Source organism: Lissotriton helveticus, chromosome 9 (assembly GCF_964261635.1).
Source record: "Lissotriton helveticus chromosome 9, aLisHel1.1, whole genome shotgun sequence".
Taxonomy (NCBI): domain Eukaryota; kingdom Metazoa; phylum Chordata; class Amphibia; order Caudata; family Salamandridae; genus Lissotriton; species Lissotriton helveticus.
In genome coordinates this window covers 953,255,059-953,278,349 of record NC_136070.1, presented here as the reverse complement: position 1 = coordinate 953,278,349, position 23,291 = coordinate 953,255,059, and the positions used below count along the sequence as shown (strand labels likewise).

The following is a 23,291-nucleotide window of genomic DNA, read 5'->3' as shown; positions in this document are numbered from 1 at the left end:
CCGGTTCCTTTTCCTGTCCTCATGCTTTCTCCCGTGCTTTGGCTCTGGGGGTTCTGTGCGTTTGCTGACCGTTTCTGTTCGCTCGGTTGGATGTCTTGGGTGCTGTTCCTCCACCTTGGCCTGCCGTGTCCTTCGTGTCTGCTTTCCCCCTGCCGGTTCTCCGGTGGCCTGTGCTTTCTGTGCTAGGCCGGGGCCCGGGCGTCTTGTTTCTTTCCTATTTATGGATTCTGTTTTGGTCTCCTTTTGCGGTGGGGGCCCCCGTTCTGGCTGTTTCTCGCCCCCCCTGCTGCTGTCCTGATGTCCGGTGTTCGGGGTTGCTCTCTTGGGCTTCTGCTGTCGGTCCTGGGGTGTTGCCTGGCGTGCCTTCTGGACTGTGTCTTGTCCCTGGGTCGGTGCCTCCTGGGGGTGCCGGGGTTTGTTCGGGGCTGAGTTTCGTGCCCTGTTGCTGCCTCGGGTGTCCTCGCTGCTGGCCTCCTGAGTGGTGGGTTCCTGGTCCTCGGCCTTGCCTCCGGCCCTCCCCGGTTATTGTTGTTCTCCGGTGGGGGTTGTTCCGTGGGTCTGCTCCCTCTGGTTCTCTTCTTCGGGGGTACCCCTGCTCTAGGTGGCTCTGTGAGTTGTCGCTCTTCTGTTTGTGGGCTGCCTCCGGCTGGCTTGGGTTCCGGTCGCCCCTGTGGTGGCTGTTTTCCTTGCTGTTTTCCCTCGGTGGCCTTGCCTCCGCTGCGGTCTGGCTGTTGCCTCTGATCCGCTTGGGTCTCCTGGTTTTTCCTTCCTGACTTCCGTTTGGTTGGTGGGTGTTTGGGGCTCCTGGCCCTGTTCCTCCCATCCCTTGGGCTGCGCCTGGTTCCTCTCTTGGTTGGTTGCCGCTGTTGTGCCGGGGGCTCTTTGGGGTGCTTGTCCCCTCTGCCTGCGCTTGGGTGGCTTGTGCTGCCTCGGGTGCGGCTCCCTCGCTGCCTGCTCCTTTTCTCCTCTGGTTGCCTGCCTGGGTCTTCCTGTGGCTGGGTCCTTGCCATTTGCTCCTGGTTCTGGTGTGGTCCTTGGGTTTTTTGGGTGCGCTTGGCCTAGCAGCTTCTGCTCTGGCTCCCCCTGTGCTTGCCTTTGGCTTGCTTCTCGGTTTGTTGGGAGCCTTCTCTTTTTGTCCGTGGCTCTTCCTCCCCCCGGGGGGTCTTTCCTGTGGGGTTTTGCCTTCTGGACCCTGGTTTTCGTGCGGCTGCTGTTTGGGCCTGGCTGTTTTTTGGTGGTGCCACGCCCTCTCCGGGTCTCCTGTTCTCCCGGTTGGTGGCCTGGGGCCGTGCTGCCTTTATGCGATGGCTGGGTGTCTGCTGGGGCTTCGGCTCTTGAGTATTGGTCTACCTTTGGGCTCTGTGTCCTTGCCTGGGCTCTCTTTGTGTCCTGGCGGGGCGCTCTGCTGTTGTGTCCGCGCCCTGGTGGGTCCTTCGGGCCTTGCTTCCTGCTGGCGGGTCTTGGCGGTCTTCTTCCGCCTGTGTTGGGGCTTTTGTGGGGTCCTTTGACTCAGGTGGTCTGCGGGCTTCCTGCTTGTTCTGGTTGTCCTCGGGCTGTGCCTCCTGTGCTTCCTGGCTGTTTTGCCCTCTCTGGGGGTGTTCTGCTGTGTGTTTCCTGGTTTTGGTGTCCTGGTTGGCTTCTGCCTTCCTGGTTTCTCCTGCCTTGGTTCCCGTTGTGGGGCTGTTGGGTGCCATCCGCCCCCCTCTCTCTGTGTGGGGTGTGGTTCCGTGGTGCTCTTGCCTCGGTGGGGTTCTTCCTTCTGGCTGCGGGTTGTCTGAGGTTTTCTGCTTGTTGGCCCTCTGCTTCCTCTGGCTTCCGCTTTGGCGGTTTGCTCTGTTCTTTTCCACCCTTCTGTGTGGCTCTGGCGGTGGTGTGCTGGGGGTTCCCGGTTCCTCCCTGCCATTTTTTGCTGTGCCTTGGGCTCTGCGTGGCCCTCCTGCATGGTCGGGTTGCTTGGCTCTGGTCCTGGCTTCCCGGTTCTGCTGGCGTTTGTTGGCCTCTTTTTTGCGGGTTGCCTGGCTCCTCTCCGGCGTTGCTGGGTTGGGGTCTTGTGGTGATGGTCTGGGGGCTGTGCTCCCTGGGCTTGCTTTTCCCTGCTGCGCCTGCCCTTGCTGCTGGTCTGGCTTGGGGGTGGGTTTCTGGGCGGTCATGTGTCTTCTGGACACCTTCTTTGTACTGCTCTCTGTGCCTCTTTGGGGGGCTGCTGGGGTTTCCCGGTTGCTCTGTGCTCCCCTCCTGCCTTGTGTTCCCTCCCTTTGGGGTTGGGGTTTTCTGGGCTTGTGGTCGGCTTCTCTGTTCCTGACCTGGTTCTGTTTTCTTTGTTGCTGGTTTCCGGTCTTGTTGGCCTCCCCTTGTTTGGTGGGCTTTCGACTGGGTTGTGGGTTCTTCCCCGTCCGCTCCTTTTGGGCTCCTGGGTGCTTGTTGCTTCCTGGGCCTCCTCGGACAGGGTTTCCTCCTCGGGTCTCTTGGGCTCGTGTTCTCTTCTTTTTGGGAGTTTGGTCGGGTTTCTGGTCTGTGCTTCTCCTTCCTTTTTGGGCTGGGTGCTTGTGCCTGCGCTCTTTTGGCCTTGGTTTCTTTGGCTTTCTTCCGGGTTGTCTCGTCTTCCTGGCGGGTCTGCCTGGCCCTGTGTGCCTTCCTGTTGGTTCTGGCCTTGGTGGTCTTCTCCGGTGGGTTCTTTTGGCTGGTCTTGGTGTCCTGGTCCGGGTCTCTGTTGCTGGTTTCTCGGGTTGGCGGCCTCCTTTTCGTGCCGCCCTGGACTTTTTCTTTCTCTCCGGTCCTTGTCCCTGTTGTCCTGTTCTGGGTTGCGGGCCGGGTGTTTCCTGCGGTCTTCCTTTCCTCCTTCTCGTTGCTCCCTTAGGTGGCTGCTTTTGTTGTGGTTTCCTGGGTGTGCTTGTGCGTGCGGAAGGCCGGGTTTTCTGCTTTGGTATTCTCCACATGTAATTAAGAAGGTGTCGAGGACGGAGGGACCTGGGGGTAATGTCCTATTACTTACCGGTAATCTTCATTACTCCGGGTCCCGTAGTCCTCGACACCTTCTTACGCCCCTCCCTCCCTCCCGGGCGGCCGGCCTTCCTGTCTGGGCTTGGTTGTACAGACGGGATGCTGGGTAAGTACTGCTTATGTACTCCCGGTGGGAGGGGCAGTATTAGGGTCCCAGCATACCTCTGTTCTTTTTTTCTGTCAGGAGATGATTATCTCCACATGTAATTAAGAAGGTGTCGAGGACTACGGGACCCGGAGTAATGAAGATTACCAGTAAGTAATAGGACATTACTTATCTCGATATTATTGACTATACATTCCTATCGATATTTTTAACAACGATATTTAGAACATTGATATTTCTTACCTTCGATGTTTCAAACTCGATATTAGTGCAAATCGACATTGTTAACTCGATATTTTGACTGTGCACCACCCTATCCATCTTAACAACCAAATCAACCTTGGCTAAAACCCTCTTTTTTCTTCCCTTTACTCCTAACCTACATAGTGATCCCTACTTAAACACTTATCATGTCTGATGCTGAGTCCGATGAGTCCCAGACCCAGATACCTGCTCCAAATACTAACGAGGGACTTATTAAGAAATTGATACAGAAGGAATTACATTCCTGCATGAGGGAGACCATTAGTAAGATTGTTGCAGGTAAGAGATCTCTTTCTGACCCCACTAACCCATCCGGACTCCTCGGAGAGGGCACTCTGCTAACATGAACAAAAGTGGGGGTAAAAAAATGAGAAAATGCAACAAATTAGAAAATGAAAGCACTATGGGAGGTCCAAGCACCTCAAAGGTATTGGGAGGTCTATGCGCCTCAACAACTGAAGGAGGACTAAGCTCTTCAAATTATAGGGAAGGCATACGTGCCCCAAAAAGACTACGTGCCCACAAAGACACATCCCCTGTGGATGCCCTAAGCGGCTCACAATATCAAAGTGCTGCTACAGATCCCCTCTTATCCAATGATACTTCTAATGACTCTTTAGATGAGTACATTTAGGACCTAGACCAAATTGACGATTATATCCACTTTGACCTCTCACAGGAGAAGATCCCGTCCTTATCAAAGGAGATTATATTTGACCCCCTTGGCCGAGAAATGTTCTCCCCTGACAACATACAACATCCTAGGAGCTCTTAGTGGTGGCCTCAAAATCATGTGGCCAAGTTTATTAAAAGATGGGTAAAACACCCACTCAAAAGAGAGGCAAGAAACATCCTGAAGGCAGAATGCCCACGTCCCGTCATCCAGGACAAATACTGCCTTACACCTAACCTGGACCCCAAACTCATCAAGTTCCTTTTCCAATTGGGCAGGGATCCCAGGAAAGGTATGGAACGCTCCCTTAAATGCTGTCAAGACCGCATGCTTGATATGCGCTGCCCAATGTGCCGCATGACTTATTTAACTGAGGAGCGCTATATCAAAGGTTCGTATCTCAACATTGATCTTCTACGTAGATGCAGCCAGAGGACTCTTATCCTCCTCGGTAATGCCAACGCTTCTCTAAATACAGAGAGAAGGAAAGTGGTACTCTCCAAAACTGACCCAAAACTCTGCAACATGGCAGAAAAGGAATCATTTTCTAACCCCAATGGCCTCCTCTGCAGGGAGGATATCATTAAAGGTTTGGGAAAATATGTAGCAACTTTTACTGCTCTGGATAAAGCGCAGGCCAACATGTGCAGAGTCTTCAACCCAAGTGTTTTTGCAAGGGCCGGCAGAAGGGGCCATTCTGCCGGCCGCCTCTTCCAAAGACCCTTCTCAAGACAAAGAGGTTTCGGTCACCCGTTCCAGCCTAACACTTCATTCTTTCCTCAAAGAGGTCAACTTTCCCGCTCCAGAGGCTTCAGGGCAAGAGGCGCCAACCTCTCCAATACCTCAAGTAAGTACCCTTCCTCCTCATCCTTCTTCTTTAACACAGAAAGTAGGGGGTCGGCAAAAACATTTCCTACACATTTGGAAACAAATCACTCGCGATCCTTGGGTTTCAGTAACTGTTCAGGGTTTCACAATAGATTTCACTCAGAAACCCACTCAAGTTTCAACTCCCAAAGTGTTAAACCTGACACTAGAGCAGTAATCTATCGTGGCAGAGGCGGTAAATTCAATGTTAATGAAGGGCGCAGTCGTAGAAGTACCTTGGGAATGCAGGTTTTTCCTAAGCAATATTTTCCTAGTGGAAAAAAAGGACAAGGGGTGGAGACATGTAACAAATCTAAGAAAATTGAACAAGTTTCTCACCTACAATCACTTCAAGATGGAAGGTATCCATCTACTCAGGGACATGCTCCTAGAAAAAGACTGGCTAGTGAAACTAGATTTAAAAGACGCCTACTTCACGATTCCAATGGCATGAAACAACCACCTTTACCAGTTTCAAGTTCTCCCCTTTGGTCTATCTTCGGCCCCTTGGTGCTTTACCAAGGTAATGAAGGCCAATACCACGGTCCTGAGAGAAAGGGATGTCCGCCTCATAATCTATTTAGACGACGTACTCATCATGTTTCAAGATCATTCTCAAATTCTGAAAGACTTGAACACCACTGTGAACTTAATAGAAATTACAGGTTTTATTATAAACAAGGAGAAATCCATCATGACTCCCTCAAGGTCTCTAGAGTTCTTGAGCTTCACAGTAGACACCGTGAAGTCTATGCTCTTACTTCCCGCAAAGAAGATATCCAAGATACGGAAAGAGCTATGTCATGTTCTGAAGTTAGATCTCCTAACCTTAACTTAAACTTAGACTTCTGGGCCTCCTATCATCACCTATCCAAGCCATCTTTCCGGGCCCTCTACATTACTGAGGCCTTCAAAGACTCAAGGGCAGGGCCCTCCGTTCCGGCCTTTGGTACAGAGACAAAATTCACCTAGACACAGAGGCCAAGGCAGAACTGACTTGGTGGTTAGAGAATCTGGATGATTGGAATGGCAAAGCCATTTTTGAGACTTTCCCAGATTACGTGCTAGAATCGGATGACAGCCTTCATGGCTGGGGTGCTTTTTTTCAAAACCAGAACAGGCGAGGTTTATGGTCCTATTTGGAAAGTTTGCACCACATAAACTTTTTGGAGTTAACTGCAGGGCTTTTTGCCCTAATGAGTTTCAAGCAATCCCTGCAGGGGAGGTCGGTCCTCCTCAAGATGGACAACATGTCAGCTGTCGCCTATATAAATCGCCTAGGGGGCACGAGGTCACCAGACCTCTCCAATCTACCCAAGAAACTGTGGATGTTCTGCTTGGAACACCAAATTTTGCTAAGAGCAGAATACCTTCCGGGCCTAAAGAATGTTTGTGCGGATTGGAATTTAAGGTTCCTCGTAGAACACACCGATTGGAAATTAAATTCAAACGTGTTCAAGAGTCTAAATCGTCTGTTGGGCCCCCTAGATGTATACCTCTTCACGAGCAGACTCACGTCCCACCTTCCCAATTACTTTAGCTGGATGCCAGACCCCGGTGCTCTGGCAGTGAATGCCTTTCTCCAACATTGGAAAGACATTCGGGATACGCTTTTTCCCCCTTTGTGATGATCCTACGCGTCCTTCAGAAGTAGAGAACGTTCTTCAATAGTCCCAGTAACTCAATTTTGGCAGTCCCAAGCCTGGTTCCCAACGACTTTGGAATTAGCTAACCAAATACCCTGTCTACTTCCAGCTTCACCAGCCCTCCCAAGAGACATAGACAGTTTGGATCACCCGCTTCTTCTGAACAGAACTTTGAACCTTCTTGCCTGGAAATTGTCAGGCGCGGCAATGAGATCTCTGGTCTTTCGGCACAGGCTTCTTCTCTCCTTCAAGAATCTTGGGCCCCCGGTACACACTATAGATACAAAGGCATCTGGAAGAGATGGGTTTGTTGGTGCCTGGAAAGGAACCTGAATTCCTTGGAGGCTCCTATTGTGCATGTAGCCAATTTTCTTGGCGAACAATTTGAAAGAGGTCTTTCTTATAGGTCAATTAACTGTTATAGATCTGCCATTTCTGCGGGTCACTCCCGTTTAAATGGTAGAACTATTGGGAAAAACCATATAATTTGCAGAATTATGCAGAGTATCAGGCTTAGAAGACCTCCAAAACCTAAATATGACACCCTTTGGGACGTTAAATTGCTACTTGATCTTTTTTGTAACTTGTTAGATAATAAGAGACTCCCCATCAAACTAGCTTCTCTCCTTTGTCTAATATCCTGCTGTAGTGTTTCGGACGTTAAAGCGTTGGAAATATCCAACAGATCCTATGACGTGTTCAGCATCAGATTTGAAATTATCAAGAGAACTAAAATGATGTCTGATATGATTTTTTTACCGTAGGTTTGACGCTTGTAAAACATTATGGGCCCGATTCACAGAACTAACTTAAGACAAAATCCAAAACTTACTACCATTTTCGTATTCACAGAAGACACTTACTCATTTTGGTATTCACAGAAGACACTTACTCATTTCGGTATTCACAGAAGTTAGGAGTCCTAACTTTAGGACTCCTAAATGACTTCTGTGAATACCGAAAGTCTTAAAGTTAGGATTTGTCTCAGTTTAGTAGCAGTAAAGTTAGGACTCCTAACTTTAGGACTCCTAAATGCCTTCTGTGAATACCGAAAGTTTTAAAATTAGGATTTTTCTCAATTTAGTAGTAGTAAAGTTAGGACTCCAAACTTTAGGACTCCTAAATGCTTTCTGTGAACACCGAAAGTCTTAAAATTAGGATTAAATACATTGACACTAATTAGCATACAGGAGCCCTGGTACCACTGGGACCTGTCCCAGTTGTAATGCTAAACCAGGGTGGTTGTGTTCATGGACCAATATTTGAACAGACCATCACATCTTAATATTAGCACTGCTTTTTTCCCTCCAGTCAGCCTTTTTACCGTTCTGTATGTTGTCACTCATATGTGTAGTGTGTAGCTGCCGCAAATATGGTATCAAAGTGCACAAGCTGATTGTAGTCATAAAAGCTAGAACTGAATGATTGATTGCAGAGTGTGTAATCCAAGTTTGTCTTTTGTGGGCAGAAGTGGATATGTAGTGTGTCTCGGACCTTCTCATTGTTGGTATGCACGCTTATGTTTATAGTATACTAGCTTACCTGTCGCGCGTTGCTGCGATCTCAGAAGAAAGGAAATTCAAGTAAACTCGTTATGATAACATTCAATTTACATTGTGTCATTTTTATTGAAACTTATTCATTTTAATGTGGAAAACATTTCAAAGAGTCGTTTTAATTCTATTTATTTATTCGAGTGCTTGAGGATACACGATATTTTTTGTTTCTCCGTCTGGTGCGTACACGAATAAATCAGAAGGTTTTCCGACACGAGAGCTGGCCACATACAGTTGTCCATGTGAGAAGCACGGATTCTCCAAATCTAGTCCACACACTTGCAGCGATTTTCCTTGTGCTTTGTTGATGGTCATTGCAAAAGCGTGTCGCACCGGAAACTGTAAACGTTTGAATTAAAATGGCATATCTGTTGGGATCATTGGAATACGTGGCAACAGTACATCTTCCCCCTTGAATTTCCCATTGAAAATTGTAGCTTCGATGACATTGTTCATCATCTTTTTCACCGAAAGTCTTGTACCGTTGCAAAGTCACGGTTGCAAATTCAGTATTCGAAAGATTATGAGGGCCCTGGGGGGGCCGATCTTTAAAAAAATGTTATGCCAGAAACCTTCACGGGAGTGTACTCGACAACTTCCCAAAGTTTCATGGCGATCGGATGAATGGTGTAGTAATGCATAAAGGACAAACAGACAGACAGACATACATTCGTTTTTATATATATAGATAGAGAGGGAACAGTCATGCTTCATCCGTAATGTATTGAACATATTTTTGATGACTCATTGAATGGTCTGTGTTCTACCCTGTCTCTTCTGCAAAGGTCAGAAAGAGTGATTGTCTTTGGCCACTTTTCCAGGGCTACTTGTTTGTATGTGGCAATGCTCATTCATAATACATAAAAACAAAAATGACTATTACACTGCCTTTTACATTAGCCAATGACATCAGTGAAATTGTAAATAATTACTATTTTCTACATGTTTTCTTTAAGTGGAAATAGTCTTGCTCCTATATATATTACAGGGACATTTTCTCCTTGAAAATGGGGTTGAAGAATTCCAGCTGCAATTATCCTGCGTAAGAATGTCATCTGAGTAAGCGTAACTGCAGCAGTCTGTCTCCTCCATGCACACCTACTTGCAGTTAGCAGCGCTTCACTTTTACATCTAACTTTAAGGAAGGAGGTTTATCAGTGACATTGTTAGTGATGAAATGTGTGGTAACCAGCGCGGACGTATATGATACCATTTGTGATGTCTTCTGTGATATCACAAGTGAAGTCAGGAGCAGCACATTAGAGTAGTTTTAATTGCATAAAATGACCACAACTATCACATTTCAGTGGATTTTCAAATGTAGATGACCCAGTTATAGAATTTTCTTTGAATATTTTATATAGTGCTAAGATATTGATCGTAAAGGTGAATCCTAATTAGCAATGAATGGGGTATTAATGCTTTTTCTGTTTCACTCTTGTTTCAGAGTGGATACAGCAGGATCTGGAAAGGAATGAAAAAGTTAAATTCTGTCGACAGTATGTAGTATTTCACGACAACAAATCCATTGTCTACTCAAGCCCATCCATGAATGCTACAGAAATAAAAGGAGAGTAAGTGAGATTCAAATCACTGTGCACTCTTATTCCAATCAATCAATCAGGAAATTTGTAGAGCGCACTACTCACCCGTGAGGGTCTCAAGGAGCTAGGGGGTGGGAGGGTGCTGCTACTGCTCGAATAGCCAGGTTTTTAGTAGCCTCCTGAAGGTAAGTAGGTCTTAGGTCTGCCGTAGGAGTATGGGGAGGGTGTTCCAGGGTAGGAGAACGATCTGCCACCTGCGGTCGCACTTCGGATCCCAGGGACGGTAGCGAGGGCGTAGTTCGGGGTGTAGAAGTTGAGTCGTCTGTTGTGGTATGCTTGTCCGGTGTCGTGGAGTGCCTTGTGTGCATGGGTGAGGAGCTTGAAGGTGAGCCTCTTGTTTACGGGCAGCCAGTGCATGTCTCTCAGAAGGGGTGTGATGTGGCTGTGTCGAGAGATGTCGAGTATCATGTGAGTAGAGGCGTTCTGTGTGCGTTGCAGTCGTTTCAGCAGTTTGTCCGGGCCTCCCTCATAGAGGGTGTTTCCGTAGTCCAGTCTGCTGCTGACGAGGGCCTGGGTGACCGTTCTTCTTGTGTTGGTGGGGATCCACCTGTAGATCCTGTGAAGCATGCGGAGGGTGTTGAAGCAGGAGTATGAGACGGTGTTGACTTGCTTGGTCATGGAGAGCGTTGAGTTGAGGATGAACCCCAGGTTGCATGCGTGGTCGGTGGGTGTCGGTGGGGCTCCCAGGGCGGTCGGCCACCAGGAGTCGGCCCAGGCTGAGGGGGTGGGACCGAAGATGAGGACCTCCATCTTGTCCGAGTTCAGCTTCAGACGGCTGTTCTTCATCCATTCGGCGATGGCTGTCATTCGTTCATGGAAGTTGGTTTTGGGGGGGATGGGGTCCTTGGTGAGGGAGAGGATCAGCTGTGTGTCTTAGATGTAGGAGATGATTTTGAGGTTGTGCAGTTTGGCGACGTGGGCGAGCGGGGCCATGTAGATGTTGAACAATGTTGGGCTGAGGGACGATCCTTGGGGTATGCCGCAGATGATCTTGGAGGCTTTGGAACGGAAAGGGGGGAGGCAGACGCTCTGGGTTCTGCCAGATAGGAAGGAGGTGGTCCATTCCAGAGCCTTGTCTCGAATCCCTGCGTTGTTGGCGACGTGGGCATAGGGTGCGGTGGCCGACCGCGTCGAAGGCAGTTGATAGGTCCAGGAGGATGAGGCTGTGGTTTCGTCGTTGTCCAGCTGGGCCCTGATGTCATCGGTGATGGCGATGAGGGCAGTTTTGGTGCTGTATTTGCTGCGAAAACCGGACTGGGACGGGTCCAGGATGTTGTTCTCCTCGAGATAGCGGGTCAGTTGTTTGTTAACGGTCTTCTAGATGACCTTCGCCGGGAGCAGGGAGCTGGGCCGGAAGTTCTTGAGGTCCCTCGTATCTGCCTTGGGTTTCCTGAGCAAGGCGTTGATCTCGGCGTGCTTCCAGCTCTCCGGGAAGGTCGTGGTCTCGAAGGAGATGTTGATGGCCTTGCGGAGATGGGGTGCGATGGTGGCGCTGGCTTTGTTGAAGATACGGTGTGGGCACGGGTCTGACAGGGAGCCAATATATGTTCCCATCCTAGCAGGACTCATGTCCAGCATTGTCTTTGTGTGTGTCTTCTATTTATCATGCTTTATCAACTTTAGTCTGTTAGACTGTGTGTAAGTATTATAGATGGTGCTGCTTGAAGATGAGACTGTTTGTTAAAAACAGGTTATATTACTGCTCCACATTAATTGCCCTCCTATCAACTGCATAAGGATGAAAACGTCTTTGGCTTTGCTGGTATGTTAACCAGCACTGGTTCCTCCATTTGGGCAGAGGAGCGTCGAATCACCCACCTCCCCTCCCCATTGCTAACGCAACAGAGGTGAAAAATAAAATGGTAATAAAATGAATACATTACCACTTTGTCACTGCTGCTCTCAGCCTGAGCCTAGAGTCAGGTTGGGGTAGAGCCATTGCTGCTGATTTTCAGCACAGGAAGAGTACTGAACAATCCTGTTTAAAGTGCATATGTCACTTTGTTCAGCTGTCTTTCGACGGCCAGCCTGACATGCCCACTTTAAACCTCTCCAACCGAAGCTTTCTTAGAGATCTAGTCCCCTGTGCCTAAAGGAGCATCGAGCCAGCCCGCTCCAACCAATCCTGGTGCTTCTCTCATGCTGCATAACATTATCAGCACCATGGGAGCACTGTCTGGAGTGGTAGAGGGGAGTTGGCTGAGACTACGGGACTTATGCTGGGACTACCGAAGAGGAGAACACCGAGAACACGTGGGTGGGAAAACATTTTTTGTATTATTATTTTTTTGATCTAGTGACAGACACTGTGAGAAACTCGCACTGCCTTCAGCCTCAACTTCAGGTATGGTCCATTATAAATAAAACCCTCTTAACGAGCAATGATTGAGAACTTTGGCATTGAGCGTAAAGTAATTTATCACATGCCTGCTGCTGGGTTAAAACATTCACTTCGGCGCCCCTCCACTTCTAAATATCACCGCCCGTTACTGATGTTAACCTGAGGCTTATAGGTTGCACACACATCTCAACATAGACTGAGCTATTTTAACTCACAGCCACCAAAACCGTAGACTCGCCCAAAAGGATGCTTCAAAATAAGCAAACCCATCCTTCATGATTTTCATATCCAGCTAGAGCATCAGAACCCTCGCTCTATTCACTGTGTTTTCTTCAGTTCTGCAAACTCCTTTTGTTTTTATGAGACTGATGCCTTTTTCATGTCATCTCAGACCATGTACTCTCTCCTCCATGAGTTGTACAATCTTAGGAGAAATATTTGCAGTAAAAAGGGACTGAAAGACAAAGAAAGGGGAAGGAATTTAAATGTTGAAATCCTGCTTACAATATCTAGTGATTAACAGCAAATTACTTTATCCCTGGTCTCTGTCCCTCGGTTGTAAACTAGCTGAGCAAAGAAATGGCAGTCAGTAGTGTGTATCACTTTACTGTTTTCTGCCTTAACATTCTTATTTTCTTATCTAAGACTTTCAGGATTAATCCCTAACATTTCTTTAACATGTAGATTGCTAAGCAGGGAATCCCCCTCTGGTGCTCTGAAGGCAGTCATCCGAGATACCAAAAACAGCAAAGGAGAGGAGCAGCAGTTTCTGGAAGTGAGTATTTTATTTCTTAGTATGACTGCAGGGAACTCCTCTTGTTGGGAGATAATGAGCCTATAAGGTTAACTACCTCATCACAACTAGATAGTGTGTGCAAACCTGTGGGCCAGACTCCTTAAGTAAAACTTCCACTAATATGCCTTGCCCAAATGCTCTGTCTCTATGGAGAAACCCTGTTTGTAAGATTGAGGCTTTCAGCTCCAATATCTGGTCCTTTTCAAATGTTGGTGTGTATATAGCCAGGGTAAAAAAGGCCCTAGAAAATGTCCAGAAAACAAAATAAATTGGAAGGAGAACCCTTTTAGGTGTACCTTGTTTCCTTGCAAGTATTTATGGTTTAGGGAAAATTAAGCTGATTCTGTATTTGGCAGGGTAGTTCACTGCAACATCTGTAATTAATTATATCCAAATAGTATTTGGAGGCAGGTAATACAGTAATGATGATTTTTACATATGTTCACTCAAAGTGATTCTTAAGTTTTTATTGCCTTCACATATTTACTGCACATGTTCCAAAAGTCGCCTATAATATGATAGAATGTACATCCCCAGAGAGCAGTAGACTTTATTCTGCCCATGACAAGCCACCTTTCTCTGTCAGTTGAGAATTTCACCAGGGATTGGACGTTTGTCAATTAAAGTTATACAGTTAGTATGTCTAAGTAGAGTAATATTGTGTTTTTATGTTGTCCTTGATACCAAAGTTTCAAGCAGCTCTACAAGTGCTATAGATACCAGGTACTGCAATCATCTGATTTAATGTTACTCGAGAAGATGCACGCGATCCATAATGTCAGACTTATAACCTGCGGCTCCATAGAAGATTGTACAGTTACTTCTCCTTTTACTGTAGTCACTCTGAGTTCACGTACAGTTGACAAGATCCAACAGATTTAAAAGGTGCTTAGTGGATTTTGACAGAGCCTGTGTACCCCCACAGGCTGTTTACCCTCACAAGTTCTGGCAGTATATTCAAGCCTGCCTAACTTGCCAATAATTTTACCAATTCCAAGAACATCCTTCGTGATCATACCGGTGAGGTAGAGGAACATTTTCACCCCCTCAGCTGTTATTCCAATCCAACGATGGTAATGACTTAATGCTACTTTTAATCACACACTGTACCTTGAGAATGGCATTTTTACTTAACCAGGTCATAGATAATAAACCTGATCGCTAAGTAATGAAGGCTGAAGCTCCTGGTTGTAGTTTCAAATATACATATAAACCTCTAGACATTCCCCCTTTATATGTTCATGTCAACAATGAATTCTTAATCCAGTTCTTATTAAAGCAAGAAGTGACAAGCCTTTGTTGAAGGCTATTATTGAGAAATATGTCCTTCGATAATTCAGCTTGCTTACTTGGGGTACTTCTTAGCTGCCAAATTTGCCAGAAAAGAAAAATAAGCCTAATTTGATCTTTGACAGCCTCGAGTTCATTTACAGAAAAAAATTAAGATGGTTACCTCGTAGTCAATAACAGACTGGTTTAGCTCCATTTACACAACATACAAGACTGGAAAACCCTTGGCCTTTGGTAGCCCAGAGACTATCTTGTCATAATGCAGTTTGGAAGTAAGAGCAATTTGAATAGCATTCCAGTCTTCTCAGTCTGGTGATTGGGTTGGCATGGGCTGTTGCAATTGAAGGGCAGAGTCTTCAAACAAGAAACTGGAACAACTCAGATAGGAGGTACTTTATTTATGTCATGTTATGCCTTAGGTTACAGGAACAACTCCCCTCCAACTCTGTTTGTCTCCTGGTCTCCACTTCACACCAACATTCTATTATGTCATTCACTGCCAGCATTCCTGACACTGACTCAGGCTTCCAGGAAATAAGGACATGCAGGATACTACATAATGTTTTATTACCCCAGGAGTTTTGTAACCAGAGGTACCTGAACAGAAAGAAATACATTTCACCTAAGAAATAATAAGGAAGATATTTATACGGGAGACGGAAGAATTAAGCATGTTATGATCTATTTTAGAATGTGTGAAGCTTATGCTTCTTCATTCTTCTCAGAAATGTAATGTTGAGGGAGAGTTTGTTAGCTGTTTAGCGTAGGAGAGTATGAACAACCTGTTGTTGAGCACCACAAACGTTTGTGGCTGCACATTGACTTTCAAATACATGGCAGTTGCAACAAAATAAACTCTCTAGAAAATATTACAATGGTCTCCTTACTCTGACTCACACGTGGCAAAATAAAAGTAGGACAGAATTTTTGTGGAGGGTCAGGTGCCAGAATAATTACTATACCAAACTTCGTTCCATCATGAAACCTTGATCTGAGTGTTCATAAATAACTACAAAAAACAAGATTAAGGAGTGGAGAGGGATTGCCTTCCGTGAGCACTGGAGGTGGATACGTCCTCCGCAGGAATTCATACAAAATCAAAAAGACCTATTAAAGTTTTTGAAGTCCATGAGGTCAGGTTCTTTTTAATTCACTACCTGCAGCCACCCTGACCCTTCCTCTCATTGCCTCTACATCACACATAGTACTGTAAAATCAGTGCCCTCGTGTAGTCGCTGGTCGTAGCACACCCCGTCCCGCAGCGGGGCGGGAAGACCCCTATGATGAAGCATGACACCAAGGGCCCTTTTGGTGTGTGAGGGGTATTCAAGCAAACACTGTGTGCATCCTGCCATGATAGGAAACACATTCTTTTGAACCACCTTGAAGGTGGACCCTTTTGATTTTGTTCATAAATCAGAACATGCGGAAGGTGGCTCCATGTGTGTGGCTCTGAAATACTAATGATCATTGTTTCTCTATGCAACAGTTCTTTAATTAATTTACTGTTTTAATGTTGACTCTGTATCCCTTCTGCCTACTTTCTAGTAGTGGATATTAAGGGAAACCTTTTAAAATAAGACTGTTGGTAAATAGTAGTACCGGTAATGGATTATTTTGCAAGCCGTCTAATTCAAATTAGCTCTAAGAAAACAACACAACATGGGATTCATAAAACAAGAGTAAATTACTAATTTGATTAACACCTGCAGAGGTCTGGATTTAGACATTGGTAAGATCCAGAATGCATTTCTTGTATTAATTTCTCATCTAGAGGAACCTTATATTTTTCACTTGTTTTCAGCTCTCATCCATCACGGACATCATTGTTAAGCCTTTCATTTGGTCCATTAGGCTCCAGTTGTTGGCTTTCTGGCCTGGTCCTTGGTTTAGAACATACTCACCCAACTTTGTTTAGGCTTTTGAGTCATCTATTTAGGTTTTGTCTACAGCATAACATTTTCTTCTTTCTTTCCAGGTCTGGAGTAAAAACCGAAAAGTAAAAAGCATCAATCTGTTTGCACTTGAGAAGCACGGGAAGGTGTACGAGGATGGTATGTCTTTGGTGCTTTTCATAATATCTTCCATGAAGATCCCTAGTGTAAACAAAAACAATTGCAGTGTTCACTTGCCTTTGCACATATATTTTATGATAGTGGTTTTCAAATGGGGGAGCAGTTGGTGGCCTGAATTGATCTCATGTGATCGAACTCCAGGCTTCAAAAGGAGAACTTCCTATGTTCCCAGGATACAGAGACATGCATCTTGGTTAAAACAGTGCCGTGTTTTATTGAAGGAAATTAATGTCCCATGCATGACTGTTGCAGTAACCCCCCCCCCACTTTTTGCCACACTACTGATGCACGTTTCCTTGGTGTGCCCTGGGTCCCGGACAATCAGGTCCCCAGGGCCTGTGTTCTTCCACCAAAAACGAACCCAATTGGCATCTCTGGCCACAGGTCAGCCCCTGGTAAGTGGTACCACAGGTACCCAGGGCACTTTGACCAGGGAAGACCTCTAAGGGCTGCGGTACAAAAGGGGGTGGTGATGGACGGAGCATCTGAACCAATCAAACACTCACACCCAGTCAACAGATCTGGGTTTAATCCATCACCGCTCTTTAGCACGCTCTGCCACCCCAGTTCAGACATGACCATATGCAAATCAGTCTGACCCTGTGCCTCATGGGAACAGTCCAGCCCGAACTGCCAAGCCATGCCTTCCCTGGACCGGAAACAAGCTTCCGAGGACTAGTTTCTGGCATTTCAGCCGTCTTCAGCCCGGCTTGCTTGAATCCAGTGGCAAAGTGAGTAAGGGACTGACGTCTGAGCATACCCTGCCAACCTACGGCGAACAAAGCGGTACAAAAGGGGGTGGTGATAGACGGAGCTTCTGAACCAATAAAACACTCACACCCAGTCAACAGATCTGGGTTTAATCCATCACCGTTCTTTAGCCCACTCTGCCACCCCAGTTCAGACATGGCCATGTACAAATCAGTCTGACCCTGTGCCTCATGGGATCAGTCCAGCCCGAACTGCCAAGCCATGCCTTCCCTGGACCGGAAACAAGCTTCCGAGGACCGGTTTCTGGCATTTCAGCCGTCTTCAGCCCGGCTTGCTTGAATCCAGTGGCAAAGTGAGCAAGGGACTCACGTCTGAGCATACCCTGCCAACCTATGGCGAACAAAGCGGCAGCACTTATTGTGCCACCCTTAGAGGCCCTGTACCCCGACACTAACACACTGCCTTGGCAGGCTGCGTGTCTTGGTGCAAAACAAAATGAAGAGTCGACATGGCTCACATCCCTGTGTGCCATGCCCACAAGACACTGCTCTGGCATACATCAGTCACCCCTCTAGCTGGGTGCCCTATGCCAGTGTGAGGGTACAGGTGCATGAGCCCTGTACCCCTACAATACCCAGGTCCATTCCTGGGCACTGTAAGTACAGTGCTGCCATTAATAGTATATGGCGCTGGGAGTTTGTCATTACGAGCTCCACAGCACCATAATGGCTGCACTGAAGACTGGGAAGTTTGGTATCAAACTTCTCAGCACATTAAACCCACACTGATGCCAGTGTGGGATTTAATGTAAAATGCACAACAGAGGGCATCTTAGAGATGCCCCTTGAAACACGACCCACTCCTAGTGACCTGACTGAGTGGCTGCCTAGGCTGCCCCCACCAAACATGTTTCTGGACCCCTGGGTCGAGAGCTTGCTGCTCTGGGGGGCCTGGAACAATGCACATCCTGGGACAAGGAGCCAAGCCCCCTCCCCCAGGATGGGCAGGGTTCACGAAGGGGAAGCTTCAAAGGCATGCCGCCTTTGTGAGCCTCTCCAGACCATTTGCTGCTTTCAGCAACTGGCCCCCACTGGTTCTACCCCCCCCCCAGTGTGCCCACCTCTTCCAACTCCACCCCTAAGGTGGGGGAGGCGAGGTGAAGCACAACCTCGAGTCCCCCCCATCTTGAGGATGGGGGACCCAGCCAACCAGGGACAGGCTCCTGCCCCCTCCCAATGGAGAGTGGCGGAATAGGGAATGTACCCACCCCAGGGAAGGGACTCATTGGTCCCTGCCGTTTACCTACCTGTAACGCCCCTAAATTTAGTATTTAGGTGTACCCTGAACCTTCCTTCCTCAGATCTAGCAACCACAAGAAAAGAAGGACGAGAAGCCGTGCAGAGCTAACAAGAGGATGACGCCCTCTGACTTGGCCCCAGCCCCACAGGCCTGTCTCCCCCCCGAACCTGCTCCTGTGAAACCCCAGCGTGTCCAGCGGCCAGCAACCTCAAAAACACCAGAGGACCTGCCTGCATTCACTTTCCAAGCTGTTTCTCCCGTTAACACCGACGTGTTTAAACTGCAGCTTCTGGTGCCAGCTAGAAACCGTGAATCCAGCACACTCTGCACCCGCCGAGCCCGGCCCGTGTTTGAGTGAACAAACACCACGAGGAGGTCCCCCGGTGATCCTGACCTGAGATGGGGCGACCCCTGACCTGCCTCAAGCCTCCAGATGACGCCTGCAGCCTCAATCCAGAGGACCTCTCCCACCGTGACCAGAGGGGGTAAGAAAATCCGACGTCCAAAGGCACCCCTGCACCGGATGCCCGACGGCCTTGTGTGCCCAACCCAGTGGTGCCTAACCATCCCAACTTACCCCTCGAAGTAATGGTCACTCCTGGAAGATCCCCTAGCCTGCAGTGTTTCTTTGTCCCAGAGAATCTCCATTGAAATCAACAGGGCACCTGACCAGAAAAACAGCACCCTGCACCCGGCTGCCCTAGCGCCGCTGAGGATACCTCTTTGGTGCTAACTTGGTCCCCAACTTGCCCTGAGCTGAACCCTAGGAGCTTTGCTCCCACAACCCTGTGGCCTGCTTGCCAGTCGCCACTAACCGGAGCCCCCCTATCCTCTATAGGATAACATTGGGTCTCAACACTCTGCACCTGGCCGCCTGAGTGTCGCTCAGGGTGCAACAACAGTGCATCACTGACCCTGGGAGACCCCTGAGTCTAACCCCAGAACCCTAACTCAAAAGACTGATTATTTACCTTGAAGCCGATAACTAATTTTTCCTCATAGGATAACATTGACACTTTTTCTTCCAAAAAGTTTCTGTCGACTTTTGAAAACTACAAATATTCCTTAAAAATCAGCCGAATAACCAAAACGCATTTTTTCAACTGTTTTCAGGAAATATCCCAGTGCTGAATCCAGGATACAGCACTGAGTAAGAAAAAGTAACGATAACCTAACTTACCTGCTAAGTGAATTTCCTCCCATAGGATAGCATGGCGATTCTATGTGAAAAAGTTTCTAAGTGTCAACTTTTGAAATGCAATAATATTCCTTAAAAATCGTACCTTTAACCAAAACGCATTTACTCACCTGTTTTCAGGAAATGTCCCAGGGCTGAATCTAAGATCCAGTCCTGTGTTAGCAAAAGTAATCTGAAAAGTAATTAACTGCATTTTACTTAAAAAGCCCATTCAATTGAATGTACTATACCTGCAATGTGTTGCAAACTACTTTCTTAAAACTGTAACCAAAACCAGTACAAGTTACACTGCTATTTTGAACTGTGTTCATACAAGTCATTTACTACTGAAAAGTATTTTTATGCTTACCTGCACCAGGCTTGCTTGGTTCTAGAAATAAAACAACAGTATATTTTTTATACAAAACAATTGCCTAGAGTTCAGTTCTTGAGTGTGTGAGACCATTTGCTGACTGTGTACATCAAATGCTTTAGACTGTCCTCTGATACTGCCTTACTGCTCGACCAAGCTACCACTTTAGAGAATAAGGTTCTATCCAAGTTTAACCTCTGCCAAACCTCTGGATACCCTTGGGCTCTATACACACTGTACCTTACTTTGATGCAGTATACATAGAGCCAATTTCTTACAATGACATAGTCTTGTCCCCTGTCCAACTTACAGTATCTGGTATCCCAGTTTTTGGAGTTTGGCAAAGACTCACGCTAATCTAGCATGTGTGCGAAGGCCTAGGTCTGCCTCTGACCAACAGCCTGGTCCTGGATAAGTCCTGGGTCTGAAGGGGTGCACCAGGTGACCCCACCCCATCTCAATGGCGCAGAGGGCTACTGTCCCTGTAATGGATTTATGCGTCTATGCTGTGATGACAGCTTACAGAGTTTTGTAGCGATCATAGAGCGATGAATCTTTTTTATCTTTCATGTGCGTAGAAGCCTATTAGCATATCTTTTGCTAGTGAGGAACCCAGATTCTACTGCTGAGATCCTGAGTGCAGGGATGTGTGTGATAAGTGAGTTAAACACTGTGTGATGGTATTAGTTAACCAGAGTGGCACAAGGTACCCTTTTGAGAGCACTTGGCCTTTACCTGTGCACGAGATGGTGGTGAGGTTACTTTCCCACAGAGTGGAAGTGTATTGCTGACATTTCTAAGACTGAAGGGAGGGAACCTTTACACTGAAGTGACTGTTAGGAGCATCACTCAAGACAAAGGCTGAGCCTGGGAGACACACTGAGAAGGACACATGAAAAGAGAATCAACCCAAACAGATTCTGAAAGTCCACACTGAGAATATACGCCCCCTGAATAAGATTGGGAGCTGCTGGCCTACTTGTTATTCTAGTTCCAAGTTCTCTATGGCCATGCAGAGGGTGCTCCACTGAGTACTCTGAGGATTATTGCACAATCACAAATGGTGTCTGCGTGACAGCTAGCTTCCCAGAACGTCTAGGAAATAACCTGGAGTCTCATTTGGAGAGAGAATTGTTTTCCTTGCATTGCAGTGCCTGGAGAATCCTACCTAAATGAAGATGGAGGTGGTTAGCTGTGCTGCAGGAGTTGATCTGGAATAGGGTTGTTGGACAATGGACTACAGCACCAGGGCCAAAGACTTAAGAAGAGTGTGGCTGGAATCCGTGGTACTTCTGGAGTGTACAAAAGCGAATCCTGTCCTCCTTGCCATTACAGCCAAGACAGTAGCTATTGTGTCTGATCAGGCTGCCCTTTAGAAGGAATTGATGTTAACCCGCGGCACTGGTTTGTGTGCCGAAAGAGACTAACGTTGGCGTGACTATGGCACTTGTCAAGTTGCGCCTGAGCCGTCCACCTTGCTGAAGAACATCACTGTGAGCCCATGGCTTCTGCCTGAGACTGCGAGAATTGAGTTGTGTGGAGTACACTGCAGAACAGAAGAAATGTTTGCTTTGTGGCCCTTAGTCCCCATGTGCCAAAACACTGATTTGCTGTATATGGCATAAACTCTCTGGGTATCCGATCTGACCCATCCATTGCTGCGAAAGCACCTTGAAATTGGCAGGTCACTGCATCAGGACTTGCACCTGGATGGAGGACTACATTATTCCTTTGCTCCTTGGATGTCCATCCACTACCCCCAAGACTCTTCATCCGGAGAGAGTAAACCCGCTGCAACTGTAGGGCCCACCTGCTACTGCTACTTATTGCCCTGGAAGAGGGCCACTCTCCGAAGGCAGTCACTACCTCCATGACATTGAAGTGCATCCTGCACTGGTCCAACTAGACTAGGCCATCCGAGTGACTCGCTTCAGCTGGCAAGTTTCCAGCAAACACAGACTGAGAGCAAGCAATCAGCAAGTGGCCTACTGAAGCTCTGAGAATGAGTGAACAACTGACCAGTAATATAGCCCTAAAGAGAATAATAACTGCAGAGGGGTAGTGCTAAGCCTGCACTGGTACCACCACTTAAAAGAACATAGTATACAACAGAGACAGATATGGAGGCAGAGTGAAGGGGGGCTGCCTTTCTAGCTGTATTAATCTTGACCTTGCATCCTCATATTGGGTGTTTGATACTTTTTGTGTTATTGTGTAGTATTATGTCTTATTTAGTGGGTTGAACAACCACGTTATTGCAATGCTGGGTGTCTGTTGAGCTCGGAGTCTGTTGTAATCCCACAATAACCTCCTTGAGAAGCCTGTGACTCAGAATATAAGATGCGTCTTTTAGTAAGGTTGATTTTTACATTCTGTTTTTGAAGATACCACGCTTAGAAAGTGGGTATTTTCGTGCTTAGCCATCCAGTTTACCTGCGCTAGATTTGTGTATTGACACTCTGGCTTTGGGGTGACGGGCTGGGGATGTTTACTCTCTCAGACAGCCACAGGGGGGTTGATGTATGTCCTGCCTTTCCTGAATGAGTCAGGGGCTGGGCTTAATAGACCTGGGCTACATTTAGAGTAGGGTAAATGTTACCCTCCACTTCCTCTTGGATGATCGCGAGAGGTACCAACGGACAGAGCGGGGCCTCAATTTCCCGAGTAGGTTGCCGGGTGAGGTGAGGTCTTCTCCCACATAAAGCTGGGAAAAGAAAAGTTAGTTCTCCAGGATACATTGGGGCTCCAAGGTCCAGTGAGACTCCTGTTCTGTAAAGTATTAATTTCTTTTTCTTTTTCACTACACTATGTATATTTGCAGTAGTTGCTCCACCGTTGGGTCCTGAAGAAAGCCGGATAATCATTCCAATTGGCTGAAACATGTTGACCTTCCTGCACAGCGCCACTTTGTAGTTATTAATTTCCACTACAGGGCGTGGTTTTAATTTTGACACTTAGACAATTCCCATTAAACATATTTTTTGTTTAAGTAGTCAATTTTAGTTTCACTTTCACTAGAGCACTGCACCTCATCTTTTCCACTCTTTGAGCATCATCTTGGCTAGAGTCTCTTTAAAGATCCATATCCGCACCGTCGCCTGATGGTTTGGGCGGTATTTGGATTATGTACCAACTCCCATATGACGATACTCCGCCAATAAGGGTGGTCTGATGGGAATTTCTCAGCCAGATATGACTCGCTATGTATAGTATAGTATATAGTCTCATTTTTCCTCAGTTTTTGTGCAAACACACACTTATGACCCAGTATCCCCATTTGTGGTTTGTGACCCTGCACTTTATGCCAGCTTAGTTTGCACAAAGTATGTGGGGTTCTAGACATTGAAAACCAGCCGTTGTCCCATTTTAAGCATACTCTGCAGGGTGAAGCATTAAATACCATCGTTATTGTAAATGATCTATGCTTGATTGATACTTTGGTTTGTACCCCACCCATACAGTACCCAACATATTTGGGAAGAGGCAGGGCAAGTATTATCGACTTTATGTTGA

At 47.0% G+C, this 23,291-nt stretch overlaps 1 protein-coding gene across 1 annotated transcript in view; it reads left to right on the top strand.

Moving 5' to 3' along the window:
- Positions 1-23,291, top strand: part of LOC144783082 (acylamino-acid-releasing enzyme-like) — a 716,578-nt gene that overhangs the window by 127,502 nt on the left and 565,785 nt on the right. The window contains exons 4-6 of the mRNA XM_078662245.1: positions 9,560-9,686; positions 12,742-12,832; positions 16,122-16,197. Coding sequence (XP_078518371.1) covers positions 9,560-9,686; positions 12,742-12,832; positions 16,122-16,197 — 294 coding nt within the window. The remainder of the gene's footprint in view (positions 1-9,559; positions 9,687-12,741; positions 12,833-16,121; positions 16,198-23,291) is intronic.